The 20,915-nt window shown below is 53.0% G+C and overlaps 1 protein-coding gene across 2 annotated transcripts in view; it reads right to left on the bottom strand.

Annotated features, from left to right (window-relative positions):
* ETS1 (ETS proto-oncogene 1, transcription factor) overlaps window positions 1-20,477 on the bottom strand; it is a 76,097-nt gene extending 55,620 nt beyond the window's left edge. Inside the window, exons 1-3 of one of the 2 annotated variants that reach the window (XM_030964916.1) lie at window positions 20,374-20,477; window positions 13,084-13,166; window positions 10,698-10,842 (exon numbers count right to left, since the gene is read on the bottom strand). In XM_030964916.1, the coding sequence (XP_030820776.1) occupies window positions 10,698-10,842; window positions 13,084-13,155 (217 nt within the window). In that variant the 5' untranslated portion in view covers window positions 13,156-13,166; window positions 20,374-20,477. Of the gene's footprint in view, window positions 1-10,697; window positions 10,843-13,083; window positions 13,167-19,090; window positions 19,109-20,373 lie in introns of those variants that run through there. The other variant, XM_030964917.1, reaches the window with a different exon arrangement.
* Between the last annotated feature and the right edge of the window lie 438 nt (window positions 20,478-20,915).

The raw sequence follows: 20,915 nt of genomic DNA, 5'->3' as shown, positions 1-20,915 counted from the left end.
GCAGGCTCTGGAAAAGGAGGTGCAGAGAGCTCCTTTGGAAAGCTCGGCCCTGGCTCTGCTTGGAAAAAGGGGAATCATTTCCATTCCCAACTGGCAGCAGGAGCAGCTTGGGCTGATTTCTGTCTCATTTTAGAAGTAGAGCAGAGATGCCATCCCTTACAGGGCTTTCAAGGAATATCCCTCTAAATGCTCTCCTTGCTTGTCTAAGCCTGATCCTCCTCTCTTCCCCTCTCCAGGCTGGACAAGCTCCTTCCCAGAGCTGGGCTGGGCACAGGACAGTCCCATCCTCCTGGAAGTGTCTCTGTCTTGGAAATAACAATTAAAAGAATCGAAAGACCATCCTAATTGGCCCCCTCCCTCCCCCAAACGTCTGACAGCAGTTTCTCAGGCTGAAGTGATGCAAATAGCTCAGATAAGGCTCAGATAAAGTTAAAGTATCTGTGCTCTCGAGGGCTTATCTGTGCTGAACACCAACTCCAAAAATCCTGAAATTTGCCCCGTGGGACTGTCTCTGGAGCCTGATTTCCATCTGAAGCCCCGACCTCCAGAGGCTGCAGAAACAGCTCCTGTTCAAATGCATTCTTGAGATAGCAGGGTGGGACCCCGCAGGTCTGCAGCTCCCCTGCTGCGGCTATCTGGGATTTGCCTCCCGGTGGGAATGTTGCAAGAGGGAGCTGATGGCTCAAGGAACCGGTGACGGCCCCTCTCACCACCCCTGCTCACACACCCGGGGCTGAGGGAAAACCCTCTCAGCCCCGATGGAAAGGTCACTTTCCCCTGGCTAGAGATTGTTCCGTGCTGGCTTTTGCTTTCAGGCCCTGCTCGGTGACTCCAGGCAGAGGGAAGGCTTGGGGGACAGCTCAGGGTGCTGGGAATTCCTTCAGGAATGGCAGTGTGGGCATTGGGATGAGATTTGAGTTCCTGGGATCAGCAGGGATCTGGGTGCAGTCTCCCCAGGTTCTGTGACCATCCTGGCCTGGCAGGATGCAAAAGCAGTCAGCAATCCCTGGGACAAGGTCTGATGGAACAGACCCGGATCCCAGCAATGGCCAGTCTCTAAAATTCATTTATAAATGCTCTGCTTAGTGAGCCAGCCTTTCCAAAACACACAGAGCTGCAAAAGGTGTGGGAACTGGGAGTGACACCCATTGCTATTCCCATTCCCATTCCCAAGCTGCAAAAGGTGTGAGAGCTGGGAATGACACCCATTGCTATTACCATTCCCACTCCCATTCCCATTCCCATTCCCATCCCCACTCCCACTCCCATTCCCATGCCCATGCCCACTCCCACTCCCACTCCCACTCCCATTCCCATGCCCATGCCCATTCCCAGTGCACAGCTCAGGATGGGAAAGGAGCTGGGAGGTCCAAGGCCAGGCCCTGAGAAGGATAATTGGGATCTCTTTGTAAGCTGGTACAAAGGCCCCTGGGCTCTCACCTGGGCTGAGACCGTTCCTGGTGCTGTGGGAGCACCCAGGGTCTCCATCTCCTGGCCAATCCCACATTCCATGGGCTCTACAGACTCTGGAGTAAAAGAGAGCAGGAAGGATTTCCCCCTGGAGGGTTTGTGACCAAAGAATCCACAATCTAATCATTTATACACCTCATGCAAATCTGGCAGGGATGGGAAAATGGAGCTTTCTGAAAACCTCTCAAAGCTCTGCAGAAATTGCCCAAATCCCGCTGATCCAAGCAGAGAGAGATTTCCTCTCTGCAAAGGTTTGCAGCCGACAGGCAGAGTTCTCAGGCAAGAATAACGATGAAATTCTATAGGATGGCTCATAAACCAGCGAAAAAATTCATTTCCTACTAAAAATTCCCAACAGCCTATTCCCAAAGGGCCACAGGACTGCTGTAGAGTGCTGGCTCCCCTTCCACCCCAAAACTGGGACTGAGGGAAAACGTGTGGGCAGCTCTGGGCTCCCAGGGCTCTGCAGCACTGGCAGCACCAGGGTGAACCATGAGGTACCAAAACCAAGGGACTGGGGGAAAACCTGCGGGCAAGGTCCAGCTCACAGTGCCCCGTGGCACTGGCAGCCCCTGCGTTAACTATGAGGCACCAAAATCCCAGGGACTCATGGAAAATGAGTGGGCAGAGTGGGGCTCCCAGCACTGCTAGCCCAGAGTGAACCACAAGGCATCAAATCCAAGGGATTGAGGGAAAATGTTCCATGATGGCACTGGAAGCCCCTGGGTTAACCATGAGCCCCAAAATCCCAGGAACTGAGGGAAAATGAGTGGGCAGAGTCCAGCTCCCAGCACTGGGAGCACCAGAGTGAACCACGAGGCACCAGATCCCAGGGATTGAGGGAAAATGAGTGGGCAGAGCTGGGCTCCCAGCACTGGGAGCAGCAGAGTGAACCACAAGGCACCAAATGCCAGGGACTGAGGGAGAACTTTCCATGATGGCACTGGCAGCCCCTGTGTTAACTATGAGGCACCAAAATCCCAAGGATTGAGGAAAACAAGTGGGCAGGGTCCAGCTCCCAGCACTGCTAGCCCAGAGTGAGCCACAAGACACCAAATCCCAGGGCTTGAGGGAAAATGTTCCATGATGGCACTGGCAGCCCCTGGGTTAACCATGAGCTCCCAGATCCCAGGATTGAGGGAAAATGAGTGGGCAGAGCTGAGCTCCCAGCTCTGGGAGCAGCAGAGTGAATCACAAGGCACCAGATTCCAGGATTGAGGGAAAACTTTCCATGGCACTGGCAGCCCCAGGGTTAACCACAGCGGCGCCCTGTGAGGCAGCGATTTCTGCTTTATTTCAGCAGGGGAAGTGTGTCCCGGCCTGATTAGCCCAATGGTTTCCTCTTTTCCCATAACCTCCAGACCCCCATGGCCTAAGTGTTTACTTTCTGAAATAAAAAATCTGCCAGTGTTTTTCTTTTTGCGGGGCATGTGTATTTTGGGAGGGCTCGGGGGGAGGAGGCGGAGGGGGAGTGAATGGGCCGGGAGGCTGGCGCACACCTCCCTCCCCTCTCCCACCCCTCACCCCAGCTCCTTCCCAGCTGCAGCCTCCGAGCTGAGACTTCTGGCTTCGATGTGAGGAAGAGAGAGAGAGAAATGCATTTATGAGAGAATTCAGGCTCTTGCTGCAGCAGCCATAAACACGAGGAACATCTGGAGGGAGAGAGGTGCTCCAAGCTGCCAGCAGCTGAAAGGATCAGGCTGTTTGCAGGGTCCTGGATTCCCTGCTCCCCACAGCCCCTCTGCCTGCCCTGCTCTGCTCTCCTGGCATCCCATTGTCCATCCAGGGAGAAAACACAATCAGATAATCCTAAAGGCTGGAGAAACCCTCTAAGATCATCCAGTCCAACCATTCCCCCAGCACTGCCAGGCCCACCACTAAACTGTGGTGGACATGTGGTGTCCCCCAGTGCCGCATTTACACATGTTTTGAACATTTCAAGGGACAGGAATTCCACCACTTCTCTGGGAAAGCTGTTCCAAATATCTCTCCTCACTTCTGCTGCCCTCCCTGCTCCTCACCAGCCCAGCAAAGCCCCCCTAAGTGCTGCCACCAGGGCTGGCCACGGGCAACCAAACCCTCTGGAGAGGGTGCTCTGCTGCCCAGTGTTCCCACAGGTCACAGTTCTGAGGAATTTTCTTGGGAAAGCTCAAACACCACACCCCCATCCCCCAGTTGTGCATTGTGTGCCCTGTCTGAAGTGTTTGGTGGCGCAGGATGGTTTCCTCCTCTGGAAAATCCAGCAGGTACATCCAGCTCACTCCATCCCTACAGAGGGGTTGGTCCTGCTCCAAGGGTACCCCAAAAGGAGACTCTTCTGCAGGCAGCCTCACAGCATCACAGAAACCCTGGCCCTGCTGTGGCTCAGATCCCTTCCTCCTGGACATCCCATTGTCCCTTCCCCAAGGCACACTGGAGCCCTCAGTGCTGCTGCTCATTTTTGCAGCTCCCAAACTTGAGTTCTGCTTCTTGCCGAGGTCCCATCCCCTGTTATACCCGTGAATCCCAACGAATCTCCAGGCTTCTCCCAAAACCAACATTCCAGCTTTGCCCCAGCCTCATCCCAGGGCCGAGCATGATCCTTCATCCTCAGCTGACTCTGCAGCTCAAGTGGGAAAAGAGCTCTGAGCTCATTCTCTGCTGATGACCAAGGCACAGGGAGCTCCCTGGGGCTGTGTCTTGGACAGGCAGCACAGGGAATTTTCCAGAGTCAGGCAGGAAACAAATGGAAAACTGAAAGCCTAGATTTTTGTCATTCTGTCGCCTCAGTGCAAATAATCCTCTCCAAGTGATGAGCTGCAGCAGGTCCCAGCATCACTGAGTGTCATGGTGTTAAAAATAGGTTAGAAACTGTTGTAAAATAGTTGATAGATGGTTAAGCATGTACTGTTAGTTTGGTTGTTATATTGCAAAAGGGGTTAAAGGGTAGTTGTAAGAAATCAGGTACTCAAGGTACCATAACACACCTCAGTAAAGTGCACCATGAGCCAGCCTGGACAGAACTGTAATGGCCAATCAAACACCTTAAACCTTCATGCAAATGAAGGATCCAAACAGAAACCAATCCAGGGGGACAAAAAACAGGATAAAAAGGGGCATCTGACCCAGGGAAGCTGTGCTGCTCCACCTGGAACATTGGGGCCATCGCTGCTGAGCGGCCCCAGCACCGGCGCTGCAGCATCCTCGGTGGGAACGCTCCTGCTCGGCCGGGCCCCTGCTTTAGGCCTTTCTTTTTCTTGTAATAAATGCTGAAATCACTTTAGTACTGGGAGTCTGGTCCTGTTTTCAACAATGGGAACCCCTGGGTGTGTTTTCCCCACCTGGGAAACAACAGGATCCACAGGAGCCAGCAACTCCAGCTCCCACTGACCTGAGAGCAGAGCAGGGGCTGCTCATGCTTCCCTGCAGATTCACACACAGCACAGGCATCCCACAGGCATCCACAGCCCTGCAATTCATGCCCAAGGCATGGAGGGATCTCCTCTCTCCACCAACAGATCAGAAAGTGCCCTTAACAGAGGAAATGATATGTGTCCTTCAGCAGCTCAGAGTGTCACAGAATCACAGAATCACAGAATAATGAGGTTGGAAGAGACCTCTAAGATCAAGGTCCAACCTATGAAGTCCAAGCTATCAAGTCCCCCAGCACAGCAGCTGGGACTGGCCCTCAGCTGGAGCGATGGAATACCCAAAGATCCACAAAGAAAAAGTGAAAATCCCCCATTCCAGCCAGGCCCTAAACAGCCCCAGAGCCAGAGAGGCTGTGTCACCTCAGTGGCCAGAGGTGACACAGAGACCTGAGCCTCATCAGCCCCTGGGCCTGGGAGAGCTGAGGGTCAGGGAATGCTGCAGCAGGTTGGGAAGGGCAGGAGTTTGTGCAGGGCTTTCTTTGAGCCATAGAATGATTTCCCATCCAGTGCATCCCTCCCCATGGGGCTCACCCTGATTTCCCCCTATCCTGCTGCCCTTCACCTTCCTGCACATCCTCCTTTGCCTGTTCTGGTTTGCTAAAGAGGGTGAGGAGAGCCTGGCTGGCCTGGGGGTGATCCTGGCTGGCCTGGGGGTGGTCCTGGCTGGCCCAGGGGTGATCCTGGTTGGCCCAGGGGTGATCCTGGCTGGCTCAGAGATGATCCTGGCTGGCTCAGGGAAGGGCTGGGTGGTGTAGGGATAATCCTGGCTGGCCCAAAGATGAACCTGGCTGGCTCAGGGAAGGAGTGGCTGGCCAAGGGGTGAGCCTGACTGGCTCAGGGTGATCCTGGCCGGCCCAGGGGTGATCCTGGCTGGCCCAGGGGAGGGCTGGCTGTCCTGCAGGCAGGAGCAGCAGCTGTGCATGCCCTGTGAGAAGGCTCCCATTCATCTCAGCGAGAGCGTGCGGGGGAGGCAGCGCAGCACAGGGGAGGGGGAAGTGTTGGAGGAGGCTGAGAAAAGGAAGGAGGCCGCAGTTAAAAATAGGATAAAAGGACATGAAAAAAAAAAGCAGATTTAGAAAAAAAAGCTTTGCTCAGAAAATGCTCTGCAGCTGGAGAAGCCATTGGGCTGAGCCTGGTCAGCTTTACCTTCCCCCCTTCTCCTCCTCCTCCTCCCCAAGCCCCCTTCCTCTGAGCGTGGGCCTGGAAGCTGGCCCAGAAAGCGCTCACAGAAAACGTTTTCCTGCGGGTTCTCCACCGGGAGAAGGGCAGGCAAATGAGGGGACATGTGGGGAAAAGCAGGGATGCTTGGCCACGGATGTGGGTGGCCCCGTGGGACCCCGGCCCGCGGCCCTGGCTGGGCTGGGAGCTGGGCTGGGAGGAGGATCACAGGGTCCACACCACTGCTTGGGCCTGGAGCACACCGAGGTGTTTCTGCAGCTGCAGGGCCTTGGCTCTCCCGGCCAAACCAGCTCCACACCAGGGCAGCCCAGGCTGTGAGGACTTGATGCCCATGAAGCACCAGCTCTGCTTTTTGCTCTCCAGAATATCCCTGGGATGGTTCAAGGGCAGCCTGGACACGGCTTAGAGCAGCCTGCTCTGGTGGAAGGTGGTCCTGCCAGTGGCAGGGCATTGGGATGAGATGATCCTGAAGGATCCTTCTAACCCAAGCCATCCCAGGATTGTGTGATCCATTTCTCAGTGAAGCCAGGAGCACTCCCCCAAATGCTCCAGGAGTATCCAAAAGGCTGAGAATGCCTTCAGTCCAAGGATGCTAATTCAGCACAACTGCTGTAGAAAGCTCTTCCGCTGGAGTCGGAGTGGTTCCATCCCTCACTTGCCATTAACAACAGTTTTATCTCCCCTATCAGTAAGGAAAACAAACCCACTCTGGGTGCAAGGGGCTGTTAAAGTGGCCTTGGCTCCTAAAGGCAGCAGAGCCAGGCCTGAGTACATGCTCAAATTATTATGGAATCACAGAATCCCAGAGTGGTTTGGGCAGGAAGGGACCTTAAAGATCATCTCATTCCAACCCTTGCACCACGGGCAGGATGCCACCCCCTAGATCAGGTTGTTCAGAGCCCCACAACACTTTGATAATTCCACTAGCAAATCTTTTCTTCCGCTCCATTTTACACCTAACCTTGTACAACCCAAAAAATATCTTCCCCAGGGAGGATTATTAGGATCCTATTCCCTTATGAGTTCACCATAAGGTGCTAAGTGGGGCTTTCAGCATCCTTTCAGCATTGCCTTGGGCAGGCACAGGGCAGCTGGGTGGCAGACGGAGCAGTCAAGGTGCCTTTACAGACCTGATGCCAAGGAGCAGAGCTACATGCCCTTGTGTAGCTCATCTCTCTCCTCCTGGCAGGCTGCCTTCAGCTACTGGAGAGCTGCTCTAACAATTTGCCCAGAGTCTGCTCTTCTCCAGGCTGAGAGAACGCCTGCAGGACTCTGGCTTGATGACAGACTCCATGTGCTACACTGGGGGCTCAGACCATTCTTCTTCTTGGTATTGTTGGAGGATGCTCAGCCACTGTTGATTGTTCTTCATTGTGGTACAGGTAAGAAATAGTTGATTGTTTTAATAAAGACACACTTGAAACCATAAGAGCTAAATTTTAAAGCAAAATTATTTGAGAAAAATTCCTAAACCTGTGGCCAGTTACTAGCAGAGCAGCCAGCAGCTCCCCTCTGGATGGCCTTGTTCTGTCACCTCTGGGCTGGGCCTTTCCCTCCTGTCGTCATCCCTGGGCACTGACATTCCCAACATGTGCACCACGCATTGTGGTACAAGCTGACAAATTAAACTGACTCCAGTCCATTTTCAAATGTTGGCCTTTCAAGACAAAAACTCCACCCCTTCTTGCTTTATCTATGAGCTAAATCCACATCAAGCTTTCCTTTATCCATATCACAGAATAATCTTATCAGCTTCAAGCACAGTGTAAATAAACTTGCTCAAGCTTCAAAGGCAAAGTATCTTCCCTAAACGCAAGCAGCCCTCAAACTCTTAGAAATGTTGTGGGTTTCTATTGCAGGAGGATATATTCACACTTGCATTTTCCTTGTTGACTTGTTTCTTTCACCAACATCAAGACCATGAAAACCAAAATAGCCTCTGGTGCAGCAGAAGAATAGATGACAAATGGTTTTCATGTGCAGCTGAGACACAAAGGAGAAATGAAAGGCTGTTCCTGGCCCCACATACAAATAAGAGTTTCCTCTCATTTAAAATTAGAAACTACTCTAGACTGAAGAACCAGCAACATGAAAAAACAAATCAGAGAAAGAGCACCTTGCATTGCAACAGGAAGAACTGAAAAGTAATTTTTAGGTATTGCAAGATACCCAGGAGCCTGTCCTGCTCATCCCAACCCTCTAAAAGCTGTGGATCAAAACCTGTGGAAGATAGCAACAGCTTGGATTTCTTTCCCTGGCTTCACTTATATTTGAGGCAGGCTCCAGCCTCTGCAATAAGAAAGTTCACAGAGCCATGGTGGAGTAAGGAAGATCTGGGCTGCAGATATGTTGGTCCCTGGAGAGAGCACTTTCACAGAAAACGGGAGATGGTTGGGAAAAAAAACCCAAAAAAACTTTCCAGGCACAGACTTGCAAAATGTTTGAGCAAATCCAAATGCTGCCAGGGCAGATTTCATCAGAGCAGAGCTGACATCATGCTGAGAGAGGTCACTCACAGGAGTTGAGCAAATAGCTGGAATAAGGATGCCTGGGAATAGCAGAGGGGCTTTGCTCCAGCCACGGGCACAGCTCTCTGTGTCCATCTCCTGCTCACATCCAAGTGCTCACCAAAGGAGAAAGCAAAAAGAACCAAAGGCCTGAACCTTGCCAAGGAGAGATTTCAAACTGTACATTTGACCCTGCTGAGTCCTCAGCTGCAAAAAGTCTCTGAACATCAGGGCTTGCCCTCCCCAGGGGCCAGTGAGCACCACCAAGGAGCAGGAACGCTCACAGGAGAGCAGCACACACCCAGGGGAGCTTACACAGGGTTTAAGTGCTTCAGGACAGGCTTCTGTGGGACTGAGGGGAAGCATAAACTTCATCTTGGCCCTTGGAAAGGTCACATTGTACAACTTGAGCTCTTTCTCTTGGTTCTGTGGCTGGGCTGTGCTGGGGGTACCTGAGCCCCAGGCTGCTCCCTCCTCACCCAGCCCAGGCCAGAGAACATCTGCCCTGCCAGCTGCTCCTCCAGGAGTCCTGGAATCCCAGCCTGGGCTGGCTTGCATGGGACCTTAAAGCTCATCTCATTCCACACCACAAGAAGCAGCCCAAAGTGCAAGCTCAGCATGAAAATTCATCTGGTGGGGCAAGAATCAGATCCTGGTGCTTTTCTAACAGCTTCCAAACTACAGAGTGTAGGAGGAGACATCAGCTAGGCCCAGGCAGGGAAGGCATGAACCCATTGCCTAGGCCCAGGCAGGAAGTTGCTTTAGCTGATGGCCCAGCGCGGCCTCTCCTCTCCAGTCTGGTAACCACCAACCTCCCAGGAAATCAAAAACTCCCAGAACTGGGTTGGAAGAGACCTTAAAGCCCATCCAGTTTCATGGGCAGTGACACCTTCCACTATCCCAGGTTGCTCCAAGTGTCCCAACCTTGGACACCTTGGGGTTGGGGCAGCCCCAGCTGCTCTGAGCACCCTGTGCCAGTGCAAAGCATTGAGTTACAAGAGACTCAAAATTACCAGCAGAGTGGAGTGGGAATTTGGGAATCCCTGTTTCCTTGCAAGCCTCCATGGATGCCACTTTGCAAAGCCACTAAGCAGGAGCCACGACACCAGTCCTGCAAATGCCAGGAGAATTGCAGAGGGTGCAGCCAGGCAGGTGCACCCTGCCCACGGGATCCTCCCAGAGAGCCCAGGAGCAGCAAGCAGGGCTCCTGCCCCACATGCAAGGGCAGTGCACACAGAACTCCAACATTCCAAAAACCACCAAAATCACCAGCTGAAAGGGGAGAGGAGCATTCCCACACCATGGCATGGAAGAGGGAAGCTCCCACCCTTCAGCATCACTTCAATAGGTGGACAATAAATACAAAACCCCCATATTTAAGGTTTTTTTCTGCCTTCTGGACCAATCGTCACTAAGGGAGCCCCTTGACACCATCAAGGCAGGTACCAACCTGGTGGTGCTGTGCTTGGGGGTGGCACTAAGGGCAAAAACCCCAATAAATGAGGGCAGGACTGGGGCAGAAAGCAAATCTGGAACGACACTTGGGGGGACACAACAACAGAGCCTGGCAGTGATTCAGGCTCCTTTTTCCAGCTGAGGCTGCTCCGAGCCCCCCAGCACAGGGAAGGTGCCACCCCTGTGTCCTACCCGTGCCACCACAAATGTCCTACCCGTGCCACCACAAATGTCCTACTCGTGCCACCACCATATCCTAGCTGTGCCACCACAAATGTCCTACCCGTGCCACCACAAATGTCCTACCAGTGCCACCACCATGTCCTAGCTGTGCCACCACAAATGTCCTACCTGTGCCACTCCCGTGTCCTACTCATGTCACCCTGTGTCCCACCCATGCCATCACTGTGTCCTACCTGTGCCACCACAAATGTCCTACCTGTGCCACTCCCGTGTCCTACTCATGTCACCCTGTGTCCCACCCATGCCACCACCGTGTCCTACTCATGCCACCACCGTGTCCTACTCATGCCACTCTGTGTCCTACTTGTGCCACCACAAATGTCCTACTTGTGCCACCCCACGTCCTACCCATGCCACCACAAATGTCCTACCATGGCACCCCATGTCCTAGCCGTGTCCCACCTGTGTCCCACCCATGTCCCCCATGTCCTACCCGTGCCGTAGTGCTCCAGCCCGGTGGGCACCTCCTGCGTGGCGGGCTCGTCCCAGAGCGGGCAGCAGGGCCGGGGCTGGCAGCAGGAGGCCTGGAAGGCACAGGTCACCCAGGGATCCTCGCAGGGAACGGGCACTCCCTGTTTCTGGAAGGAGCACATGGAACTGTCAGGGGAGGGGGACCCCAAAATGTGTGGGGGGCAATGGGGCTGCCCCAGAATCAGGCAGAGAGTCCTGCTCTGGCAGATCCCAGCCCAGCTGGCTCAGGGGTGTTGGGACAAAAAGGGCCCTTTTTACACCAAGATGAGGAGAGAAGTGAAGGTCAGAGTGAGGCTGAGCTTGGCAGGATTGCAGCCTGGGGTCTCCCATGGGGACACCCTCTGTGGCAGGGCTTTGTTCCACTCCCCACAACTGGGAAGGCCATTTTTAGGCAGCAGGAGGCCCCAAAACACCCCCCAAAACGTGGGGGGTCACCAGGGGATGCAGAACCACAGCCCTGCCCAGGCACTGAAGGAGAGCCTGGTCCCAGCTCTCATATTTATGTTCCTATTTATAGGGATATTATTTGGGATTATTTTCTTTATATTTGGGTTGTTTATGTTGGTTTTATTGGTGTGTCCACAGAGATGTTTATACATGTGGAATGCATACATGGGTATATGAGTTATACACCTCATATGAAATGTACAGATGCACCTATAATTTATATAACATAATGTATCATTACCCAAACATTACATAATAAACATATTATTATGTGTTAACACACAATACATTATAGATGTACTGATTATATGGGTGATATAAGAATTTATACACCCACACCTATGTAATCCTAGCTTATAACTCTATATAAATTGCACATTTATTTTTATTGTATATGAAGCTAAATTTATACTTTATAAAGAAAATACATTTACTATACATAGATATAGAGGTATTTAGAAACATAGATTTGTTTAGATTGGGAACAAAGCTTTAATAAAAGATCCCAGGATATAATTTTCATTTTATTTTGTACACACCTATTTTATAAATATATATTTATGTACATATAGTGTGTATATATATGTACACACCATATTTATTATGTGCATCTGTGTGTATATTTTTTTTATATATATATATATATATATATTTACCATGGACACACACACATATACATATCTACCACACAATAAATACATTGCATGTAAATGTTTGTCTCCCTAGAAGAGGACAATACGATGCACATACCTATAAATAAATGCAGGATGTTTGAATTTTTTATCATTGTTACCATTTCCCTGTGGGGGAATAGATTTCCTTGATGGCAAATCAATATTTAAAAGCCAAATGCTTGCTCGGAACCATTTAAAGGAAAGCTGTGAAGCTGCTTTGGGAATATTCCATGGCTCAGGATGGGCTTTTTTTTCCCAGTTTGGGGAAGATGTTGGGTTTTAGCACCAGTTCTGTGCAGCCTGAGGTGTCAGCCCAGAGCTTATCTGACCTCTAAGGCTCAGCAGTTCTTTGGACAAATGGTTAGAAATGCCATTTCTCTAAGTAGAGATCTGATTTCTCTGGATATATTTCTCTGACTTATTGAAATATAGATCAGATTTCCCTAAATATGGATCTGATTTTCCTAAAAAAGGCTCAAATCCCTGTTCAACCTGTCCCAGGATGACACTCCAACCTTTATTACACACAACCCCCCATCAGCTGCAAACAGACCAGAGCTGGCTCAGGACAGGGAGCACCAGAGTGGTCCCAAAACTCCAGAAAACCACAGGAGCCTTTCCCAGTCACTGCCCTGCTCTGTGCTGGTCCCCCTGGTCCCAGGTGAAGGGCAGCAGGGGGAGCAGGCAGCGGGACAAAGCTTCCCCTGACACTCCTCCCAACACCAGCACAGGAAATCTCACCCAGGACCCCATTTCCAGGGGAGGTTTGCTGGCTCCAGAGGGTCGGAGAAGCTCTGGGTAAACACTTGGAGTTCAGGACTGCCCTGAACTACCTCAAACCTTGGATCCTCAGGAGATGGCACTGAGCTGGGTCAGGGCTGGAGAAATCCCAGCAACCTGAGAGAAAACTGCTGGGGTAGGAAACCAGCCCCAGTTCCTGACTTTTATAGAGGCATGGAAAGGTTTGGGTTGGAAGGGACCTGAAAGACTGTCTCACTCCACCGCCTGCCATGGGCAGGGACACCTTCCACCATCCCAGGGTGTTCCAAGCCCCAATGTCCAGCCTGGCCTTGGACACTTTCAGGGATCCAGGGGCAGCCAAAGCTTCACTGGGCACCCTGTGCCAGGACCTGCCCACCCTCACAAGGGCGAATTTCTTACTGAAATCTCATCTGTGCCCACCCTCATTCAATGCAAGGCCACTCCCCTGCCCTGTGTGTTCCTTACCATCATTCCAGGCCGAGCCAAAGCATAAGGAGCTGCATTGCTGATGGCTGTGTCCATATAATAACTCATCATCTTGGAGGAGCCTGCAGGAATGGAGAGGGCCATTAGAGTCCATGCCATACAAACTGACAGCCCCAGCTAAATCCATGCTTTCCACAGCTGTATAAAGCTTGGAGCACTGTCACCTTAATGAGTTTAGGCTGGAAAAGTTAAGAGGAAAAATACCTGAAATAATAGGAAATATTGTGATTAGAGGGGTCGTGTCAACAATGCAGCACCCAGATGCAGGAGTGGAACCAGGGGAGAGCCTGACAATGGGGAATGAATTAATGAATGATCACCTGCAAGCTGAGGGAGCTGCTCTGAGGGAAGAAGATGAGATCATATTTCCTTTGCTGGAGAATTGGTGGGAAATTGTTGCCAATTTTTTTCTTTTGAGAGAAAAAAAAAAAGGCAGTTTGTTGAGATCAACACCTTTCCTGTGAAAGCTTTGTCAGGCCCTGTCTGCCTCACAAAGAACTTTGCAGCTTTCAGGACACATCCTCTGGTTTTGCTTAGGTTTCCCTGGCTGAATCTCTGCCTGGCATGCCTCACTCAGGATTCACTCTCCTGAGCAAGTCCTCCTGCCAGAGCTGCTCATTAGCTGGATTTTTAATCATCACTGAAGCCATTTGTGTGGCTGAGGCAGAGGAGCTGCAGTGTGGCTCTGTTAGCAGAGCCGTGGTGTTTCTCTCTCTCTCCTTGCAATGCCAATGGGAACACAGGGCCAAGGCAAGGTCTGTGTTTTGGGGATGTGACTCCAAGGTGCTGGGAGGACGGAGAGAAGGGGAATAGCCTGGGCTGGGCAGGGCTGGCTCGGGTAGGAGCTGTGGGAATGGCTGTTCCCAGCCTGGTGGTGCAGAGGAGCTGCTCTAAGCTCCCTGAGAGCACAGCCCTGGCTCCTGGGGAGCCCCTCTGCACTCCTGCAGAGCCCTGGGCTGTGGCCACTGCAGCTGCAAACACCTGGCTGAGTTATCTTACAACAAAATCCCAGAACCATCCAGTCCAACCCTTAACCTGGCACTGCCAGATTATCCCAAGTGCCACTTTACACGTTTGGAGCGCCTCCAGGGAAGGGGACTGCACCATGCCCTGGGCAGCTGTGCCAGTGCTTGGCAAACCTTTGAGTGAAGAAATGTTCCTGATATCCAACCTAAACCTCCCCTGGTGCTATCTGAGGCTGTTTCCTTTACTCCTGTCACTTGTTTCCTGGGAGAACAGGGAACTCCCCATGTATTCCCCCTCCTTACAAGGAGTTGTGCAGAGCCAGAATTTACAGAATCCATCACTGGGTTGGAAGGGACGTTCAAGATCATTGAGTCCAACCCAGCCCAAACACCTCAGCTAAACCCTGGCCCCAATGTCACATCCAGGTTTGTTTTAAAGAGGGCCCCCCAAGCCTCCTTTTCCTCAGGCTGAGCCCCTTTCCCAGCTCCCTCATCAGACTTGTGCCCCACATGTTTTGAGCTCAGCTCTTCTCAGCAGAACCAGCTCACCCACATCACCACTTGCCTCCACTTCTACCCTGGACCCTTGAACATCTCCTGGAGGCCCTGGGACTCTCTCCCAGCCTTCCCTCTGGTCCTTGCCCGAAGGCTTTGCTGCTGCCAGAGCTCTCTGCAGTTCTCCACCCCCGGGGCAGGGCAGAGCTGCTTTGGCTCTCACTCAGCACCTCAGCAAACAGGGACCCCCAGAGCATCTCCCCCGTGCCCTGTGAGTAATGGCCCAACACAAAACACCTGCATGTGCACAGTATTAAATTATCATCATCATTTCCTGCTGGTTATTACTAACTCTGCCTCGAACACCAACAGAATTTTTTTTCAAACTTCTCTTTTTTAATTCACAAGACTGAAAACTACCCCTACGTGGTGGAAGAGCAACCAACCTGTTTCTCTTTGTGCTGTACCCAAAACCACACCGAGTGCGAGTTAGTGTGGCTGAGAAGCCTTAACTAATCTCAGCATCTGTGCACGCCCTGCCAGCCCGCCCTAACGAGGCGTTAAAACGTCTTGGCTTCAATCTCCCTGCAGCTGGGGCAGCTGCAGCTGGGCCAGACAAAGTGTGTGCAGCCCTTTGCTGCAGCCTGGCTGAGCACAGAGTTTGGGGTTCCAAGGGACCTTAAAGCTCACCCCGTGCCGCGGGCAGGGACGAATTTAGGCTGGAAAAGTTCTCTCTTCCACGAGACCAGGGTGCTTTAAGCCCTGTCCCACCTGGCCTTGAGCACTTGCAGGATGGATCATCCCTGGTGCGAAGGGCATCCCCTAATGCAGGGCAAGGTGCTCCATCCCAGCCCATCACACACCTGACCCCAACCTTCAGCACAGGGAAACCATCTCAGGTAAACACGGGCTGGCCTTGCCCTAAAGCAAAGGTTGATGCTGCCAAACAAAGCAGGACAGACAGGGTGGAACAGCCAGAGAGAGCTGGGGCTGTTCAGCTGCCACAGTGACACCCACGTGTGCGAGGCTGAGGGCTCTCAGCCCCAGAAGCAGTCACAGAGCAGTCCCAGAGCAGTCCAACCACTGCTCTCTGCTCTGCAGCTCGTGCAGCAGCAGCTGGGCTTGCTTTGGGGTTTTCTCCCCTTTGGAGGAGGCAGCTCACTCACAGCAGCTCTCGAGAGTGCTTCACGCCTCGCTGGCTCTCCTTTGCATCTTTCTCAGGCTGAACCTTCCAGCAAGGCACCGCACGCTGCTACTCGAGGCCGTGGGTGTGCGCTGAGCTCAGCAGCACCAAACCCATCCTGACACCCAGGACAGGCTTCATGCAGCAAGGAACAGCAATAGGATTCAAGCAGAGCTGCAAAGCAGCCCCAGCGGCTCCCTCACAGCTGCAAGAGGTGAATTAGCATCTCTAGACAGCAGCTCCAAGACATTTAGAGCCAGTTTGCTTTCTGGTTTCTCTTCCCCTCCAAACTGAGCTGTTAAAAAGCGCAAGAGGGGCAGGAGCACAACACAAAACTCAGCAACAATTTGCATCCTCATCTCTGCGGGTTCAAGTGAAGTCCTGGTTAGACACAAATTAAACCAGTTCCCCACCCTGATGCAGGTTTTGTGGGTGACAATGGTTAAAGGGCAGAGAAACACAGGCTGGAGGCTGTGAAAAGGACCTAGAATCATGGAATCCCCAAAGAAGGAACCCAGAAAGGACCATTCCAAGCCCCCACTATGGATGGCAGGGATGGCACCCAGTAGGTGACACACCCTGCTGGAAAAGGTGGGTGAGCAGATCCTGGGCACAGAATAATTGTGCTCTGGAAAAGGAGGCAGGGACAGCACAGAGAGAGCTCTGCTGTGCTTTGTCCTGGCTAATTTTAACAGAACTTCCACCACTTCCCAGAGGAAACTACTTCACAGCGCAAAACATCTCTCACTGTCAGCAAGTTTCCCTGATGGCTGAGTGATATTTTGCTTCTCTTCAGCTTCCTCTAATAAGAGCCCAAAGAGTTCCTCTCCTCCCCTGGATGCTGTCAGGAGCTCAGCTGAGCTCTGTTCCAGGCTGGAGCTCTCCAGGCAGGTAATCTGGCTGATACTGAGGAAATCACTGCAGATTTACATCAAGATAATCCAGAGCCACAGCTTGCTGAGAGCTGCTAGTAAATAGAGGGGAATCGGAACCATTTGGTAAAATCCTTAATGATTTAACAGCTTGACTTCAGCCTCATTGTTTGCTCTTTTTATTCCTGTCCTATTGTGAAAACATGTGTAGGAGAAACAGCATTTATTTTGGGACTTGATCAAGTACCAGCCAAAGCTATTACACTCTTGGGTCATTTCTAAACTAAATTAAAATTTTAATTTCATTTCAACATCCATCCCTCCTCTTTTACAAGGTTGAGGGTTTTTTTTAATTTTAAGTCAATTACCGAGCTTGGTTTAAAAAGAGAAAAGCTGTTTGTGTTCATGATTAACACACACTCCCTTGCAGAAGTTGGGAAGGAGTTAAAAATTAATATTAGAATAAAGTGAGCTTTGTCTATTGGATAAATGAAGACACTTCACAGTATTTTCATGTTTGTTGTTTGTTGTTCAATTTTATGTTTGCTCAAGGATAGGCAGAGGGAAGTGGAGCGATACCACAGTGATGTCCCAGTGGCAGAGTCTCCGTGGCAGATGTCCCAGTGGCAGAGTCAAGTCCCATCCCTGTTTCCCAGTTTAATGCTCCATCCATGGCTCTGCTGCAAAGTCCTGAGGTCAGCCTGTTCCCCAGTTTCTGAGCAGCCGCACCACACTCAGCTCTGTCCCACATCCCTCAGCTGGGCAGCAGGGAAGGTGTCACTGCAGGGTGGCACACCTGGGACAGCCACCAAACACTGCTCGAGTTCTTTCCTCCATCCCAATAAACCAAGAAAATTCCTTTTCCATGGAGTCTGAGGAGAAGCCAGGAGGATGGGGCAGCATCAGCAGCCCCATCAAAATATTTCTGGCTTCAAGAAGGCGAATCAAGGCTTTAAGAACCTGCAGCAGCCCCTGCCACACCCCGCCCTCCCCGGGCTGCCTGGCTGACCCAGAGCTGCTCAGTGATAATCACTTCATTTTTGCATCGAGCAATAATTTATCATCTTTGAGGGGGTGGGGCAAAGAGCCGCTGGAAATGACATCCTTCCGCCAGGCTTTAACCCTTGGGATGCGGGCACTTTCCAGGCCGCCTGCCAGCCCGTTCCCAGGGGAAGGAGGGCTTGTTGATCTGTTGGCATTTTAGAAACCTCCTCCCATTCATCAGCCCCCGGCACCGCCTAGCACAAAAGGAGCATCCCTAAGGACAGCGGCGGACAGGAGGGTGCTTTCCACACTTACAGGCATGGTTTGAACAGACTGGCCGCACTAAATCCCACCTTTCTTATGATTTTATAACTTTAGAGAGTTCGCACCCGGTTTCCTGAGGGGCAAGCGGGCGGGGCAGCAGGAGGTGCTGCGGTGAACAATAGAGCAGCAATGGCCCTTCTGGAGCCGCTGGAAACACCCCGGGAGGGTGAAGGGCCGGGAGAAGGTCAGCCGGGGAAGGTGAGGGGCGAGGCCGAGGGTGAGAGCCCCGGGCCTCTGGCCGGGCGCTGTTTGCCGGGGCTCGGCCTCTGGAGAGGACGGGGCAGGGGCCGCCCGGCAGCGCATCCCTGGCACCCCATCCCTGGCACCCCTTCCCTGGCACCCCATCCCTGGCACCCCATCCCTGGCAGCGCATCCCTGGCACCCCATCCCCGGCTGCTCCGGCGCTCCCGGGGCTCCTCCCTCCCCCGGGGTCTGTCAGATACGAGGGCATCTCTAGAGCCTCCCCGTTTGGCTGGACAGGCTCTGCCCGGGATGGGTGACAGCGGCTGTGGGACAGTGCCAGGGGGGTTAAAGTTTGGCCCACAAAGCCCTGGCTCTCTGTGCTCAGAGTAAACTGCTTTTTCTCTACATTTCTCCTGCTCTCTGCTCATCCATCGATTACTCAGCTGCTAATCAAGCTAAGATAACGCCCCCATCAGCAGCCCCATCAGATGCACAGCGAGCTGACGGCGCGGGTCAGGCAGGAGAGGGTTTAGGTGGGATGCCAGAGCTGCTGCCATTAAACCACCCTGCTCTGCCCCAGCTCACAGCAGCCACTTGGCAACTGCAGGAGGATGTGAAGGGAGGGTTAATTAGGTCAGCTGTTGTTTCACTCATGAATTTGCCTCCGTGAGGCAGTAGACTCACCCAATGCCACAGGCCAGGCCCTCAGCTGGGGCAGAGCACAAGGGGAATGAAGGGGATCAGCGTCCCACTGTTCAGAGAGGGATCCCTGCCATCCCACACCCTGCCCATCTCAGAGAGCCCAGCCTCTCCCTGGCACAGGGCCTTGGGCAGGGCTGGACAGCCCAGCTGGGAGTCCTCCAGGATCCCTGTGTACCTTCAGCAGGACACCTGAAGCAGCCTGCCCCAACCCGCTCTGAAATTGCCACCAAACCCTGCTCTTCCACAGGGCCCCAAACCACTGGGGAACGTGGGGTTACCTTCTGTTTCTTTGTCCCTCAGCTTGGGAACGAGGTTTGTGATCTGGAGGGACACACAGTCCCTCCCCCAACGCTCTGTGGTGAACCTGAGGACAAAGGACACACACACATCCCAGTGCTGGGGAGCACCTCGGGCTCCCAGACACCCCCAGCCCCGGGCAAGCAGAAAATGCCCCAAAAAAACCAGAACATTATTTACATGGCAGGCAGGGGAAAGTTGCACACCAAGCAGAGCAGGGGCCAGCAGGACCGGGCTGAGGCGGGAACGGGCTGAGGCGGGAACCGGGCTGAGGCGGGACCGGGCTGAGGCGGGAACCGGGCTGAGGCGGGAACCGGGCTGAGGCGGGACCGGCTGAGGCGGGAACCGGGCTGAGGCGGGAACCGGGCTGAGGCGGGACCGGGCTGAGGCGGGACCGGGCTGAGGCGGAACCGGGCTGAGGCGGGACCGGGCTGAGGCAGGAAGGCAGCCTGGCACCGGTGCGGCCCGGCCCGGCCCGCAGCCGCAGAGGTGACAGCTGGCGGCGTAGCGGGGGAAGCTGGTGGTGCCTCTAACACCGAGAGAGTGGCCGCATGCACAGCAGTGATTTACAGACTAACGGGAAGGGGAAGGCCTTGCTGGGCTCCTCAGGGACTCACAATTCCCACTGCCTGGGTCGGGGGGCAGGATTCTGCTCTTCCCAAGGAATGGCAGCACGTCCCTGCAGTTGTCACACTCCAGCTTCCCCCAAGGCAAATGCTGGCACCTGTGGGACTCGGCCCTTTAGGAGATGGCATCACCATGGAAAACCCCTGGAGGGGTCATAGCAAATCCTTCCAATCATCCCTGCAAAGCAGGAATCAGCCCCAGGTCTGTCCATCTCACCCTGGGCACTTTGGAGCTCCCCTGCCTCACAGCAAACCAAACCAATTACACCAAAACCAAATTACAATTCAGAACAGCAAAGGAACTGCAAATTTAATTCACTGTACTAATGCCAGTGCATAGCCTTCCACCTCTATGAGGAAAATAATAATGTTCTCCTAAATGTCCATATAAAATTTATGTACCAAATATATATATATATATATATATATATATATAAAAATTTTTAAAGGGAGGCATAATCTGAGACATTTACAGAAGATCCTGCAGTAGCAAATACACAAATCAGTTACTGGGTGAAACTGGAAATTGAGAGAGGAAAAGTAAAGCACCACAAACCAAATCTGAGGTGTCCTGAAAATGTCCACAGGTACCTCCAGCCCCCGAAAGAGTTCAAAGAGCCTCTCCCCCCGCGACTTACGGCTCAGCTGAAGGACCCGGGCAAAAGCTTGATATCCTCCACGGCTTCCCACACTTGTGTCCGCTCTCCTCCCAGCTACCTGGTGCTCTCCGCGCTGGAGCCGGGGAGGATGGAAATACCATAGTGTTCGAGGCAGGGCTGCTATTCAAAGGGAGGGGGAGTGGTCAGCCCCGCACCCAGGGCGCTGCGAACGCCGCCAGCCAGGAAAAAGCCACCTCTGGCCGCTGTCACGGCGCTGGGGAAACAAAACAGCCGCTGCTTGGAGGTGGGGATGGGTACAGCCCTGCCAGCCCCACCGTGGGGTGGCCTGTGGGTCCCTGCCCTGTAAGTGCACCCGAGGCTCCAGCCTGCCCAGGGCTGCTGCAGCACCAAGTCCCGTCAGCGGAGTTCGTTCCTGCCCAGGGACCAAGCCAAGGCTGGCAGAGCACGGCCAGGTGGGGCTGTGGGAGCCCTGACCCCAAAGCCCAGCCCAGCAGCTGCCGAGGTGCCCCATGGCAGAAATCCCTTCCCCTGAAGGGCCCTGGCACCGCCGCTGTCCCTGC

The sequence above is a fragment of the Camarhynchus parvulus genome, chromosome 24 (assembly GCF_901933205.1).
Source record: "Camarhynchus parvulus chromosome 24, STF_HiC, whole genome shotgun sequence".
Lineage (NCBI taxonomy): Eukaryota > Metazoa > Chordata > Aves > Passeriformes > Thraupidae > Camarhynchus > Camarhynchus parvulus.
The sequence above is the reverse complement of the archived record's forward strand: the minus strand, read 5'-3'. Positions and strand labels throughout refer to the sequence as shown.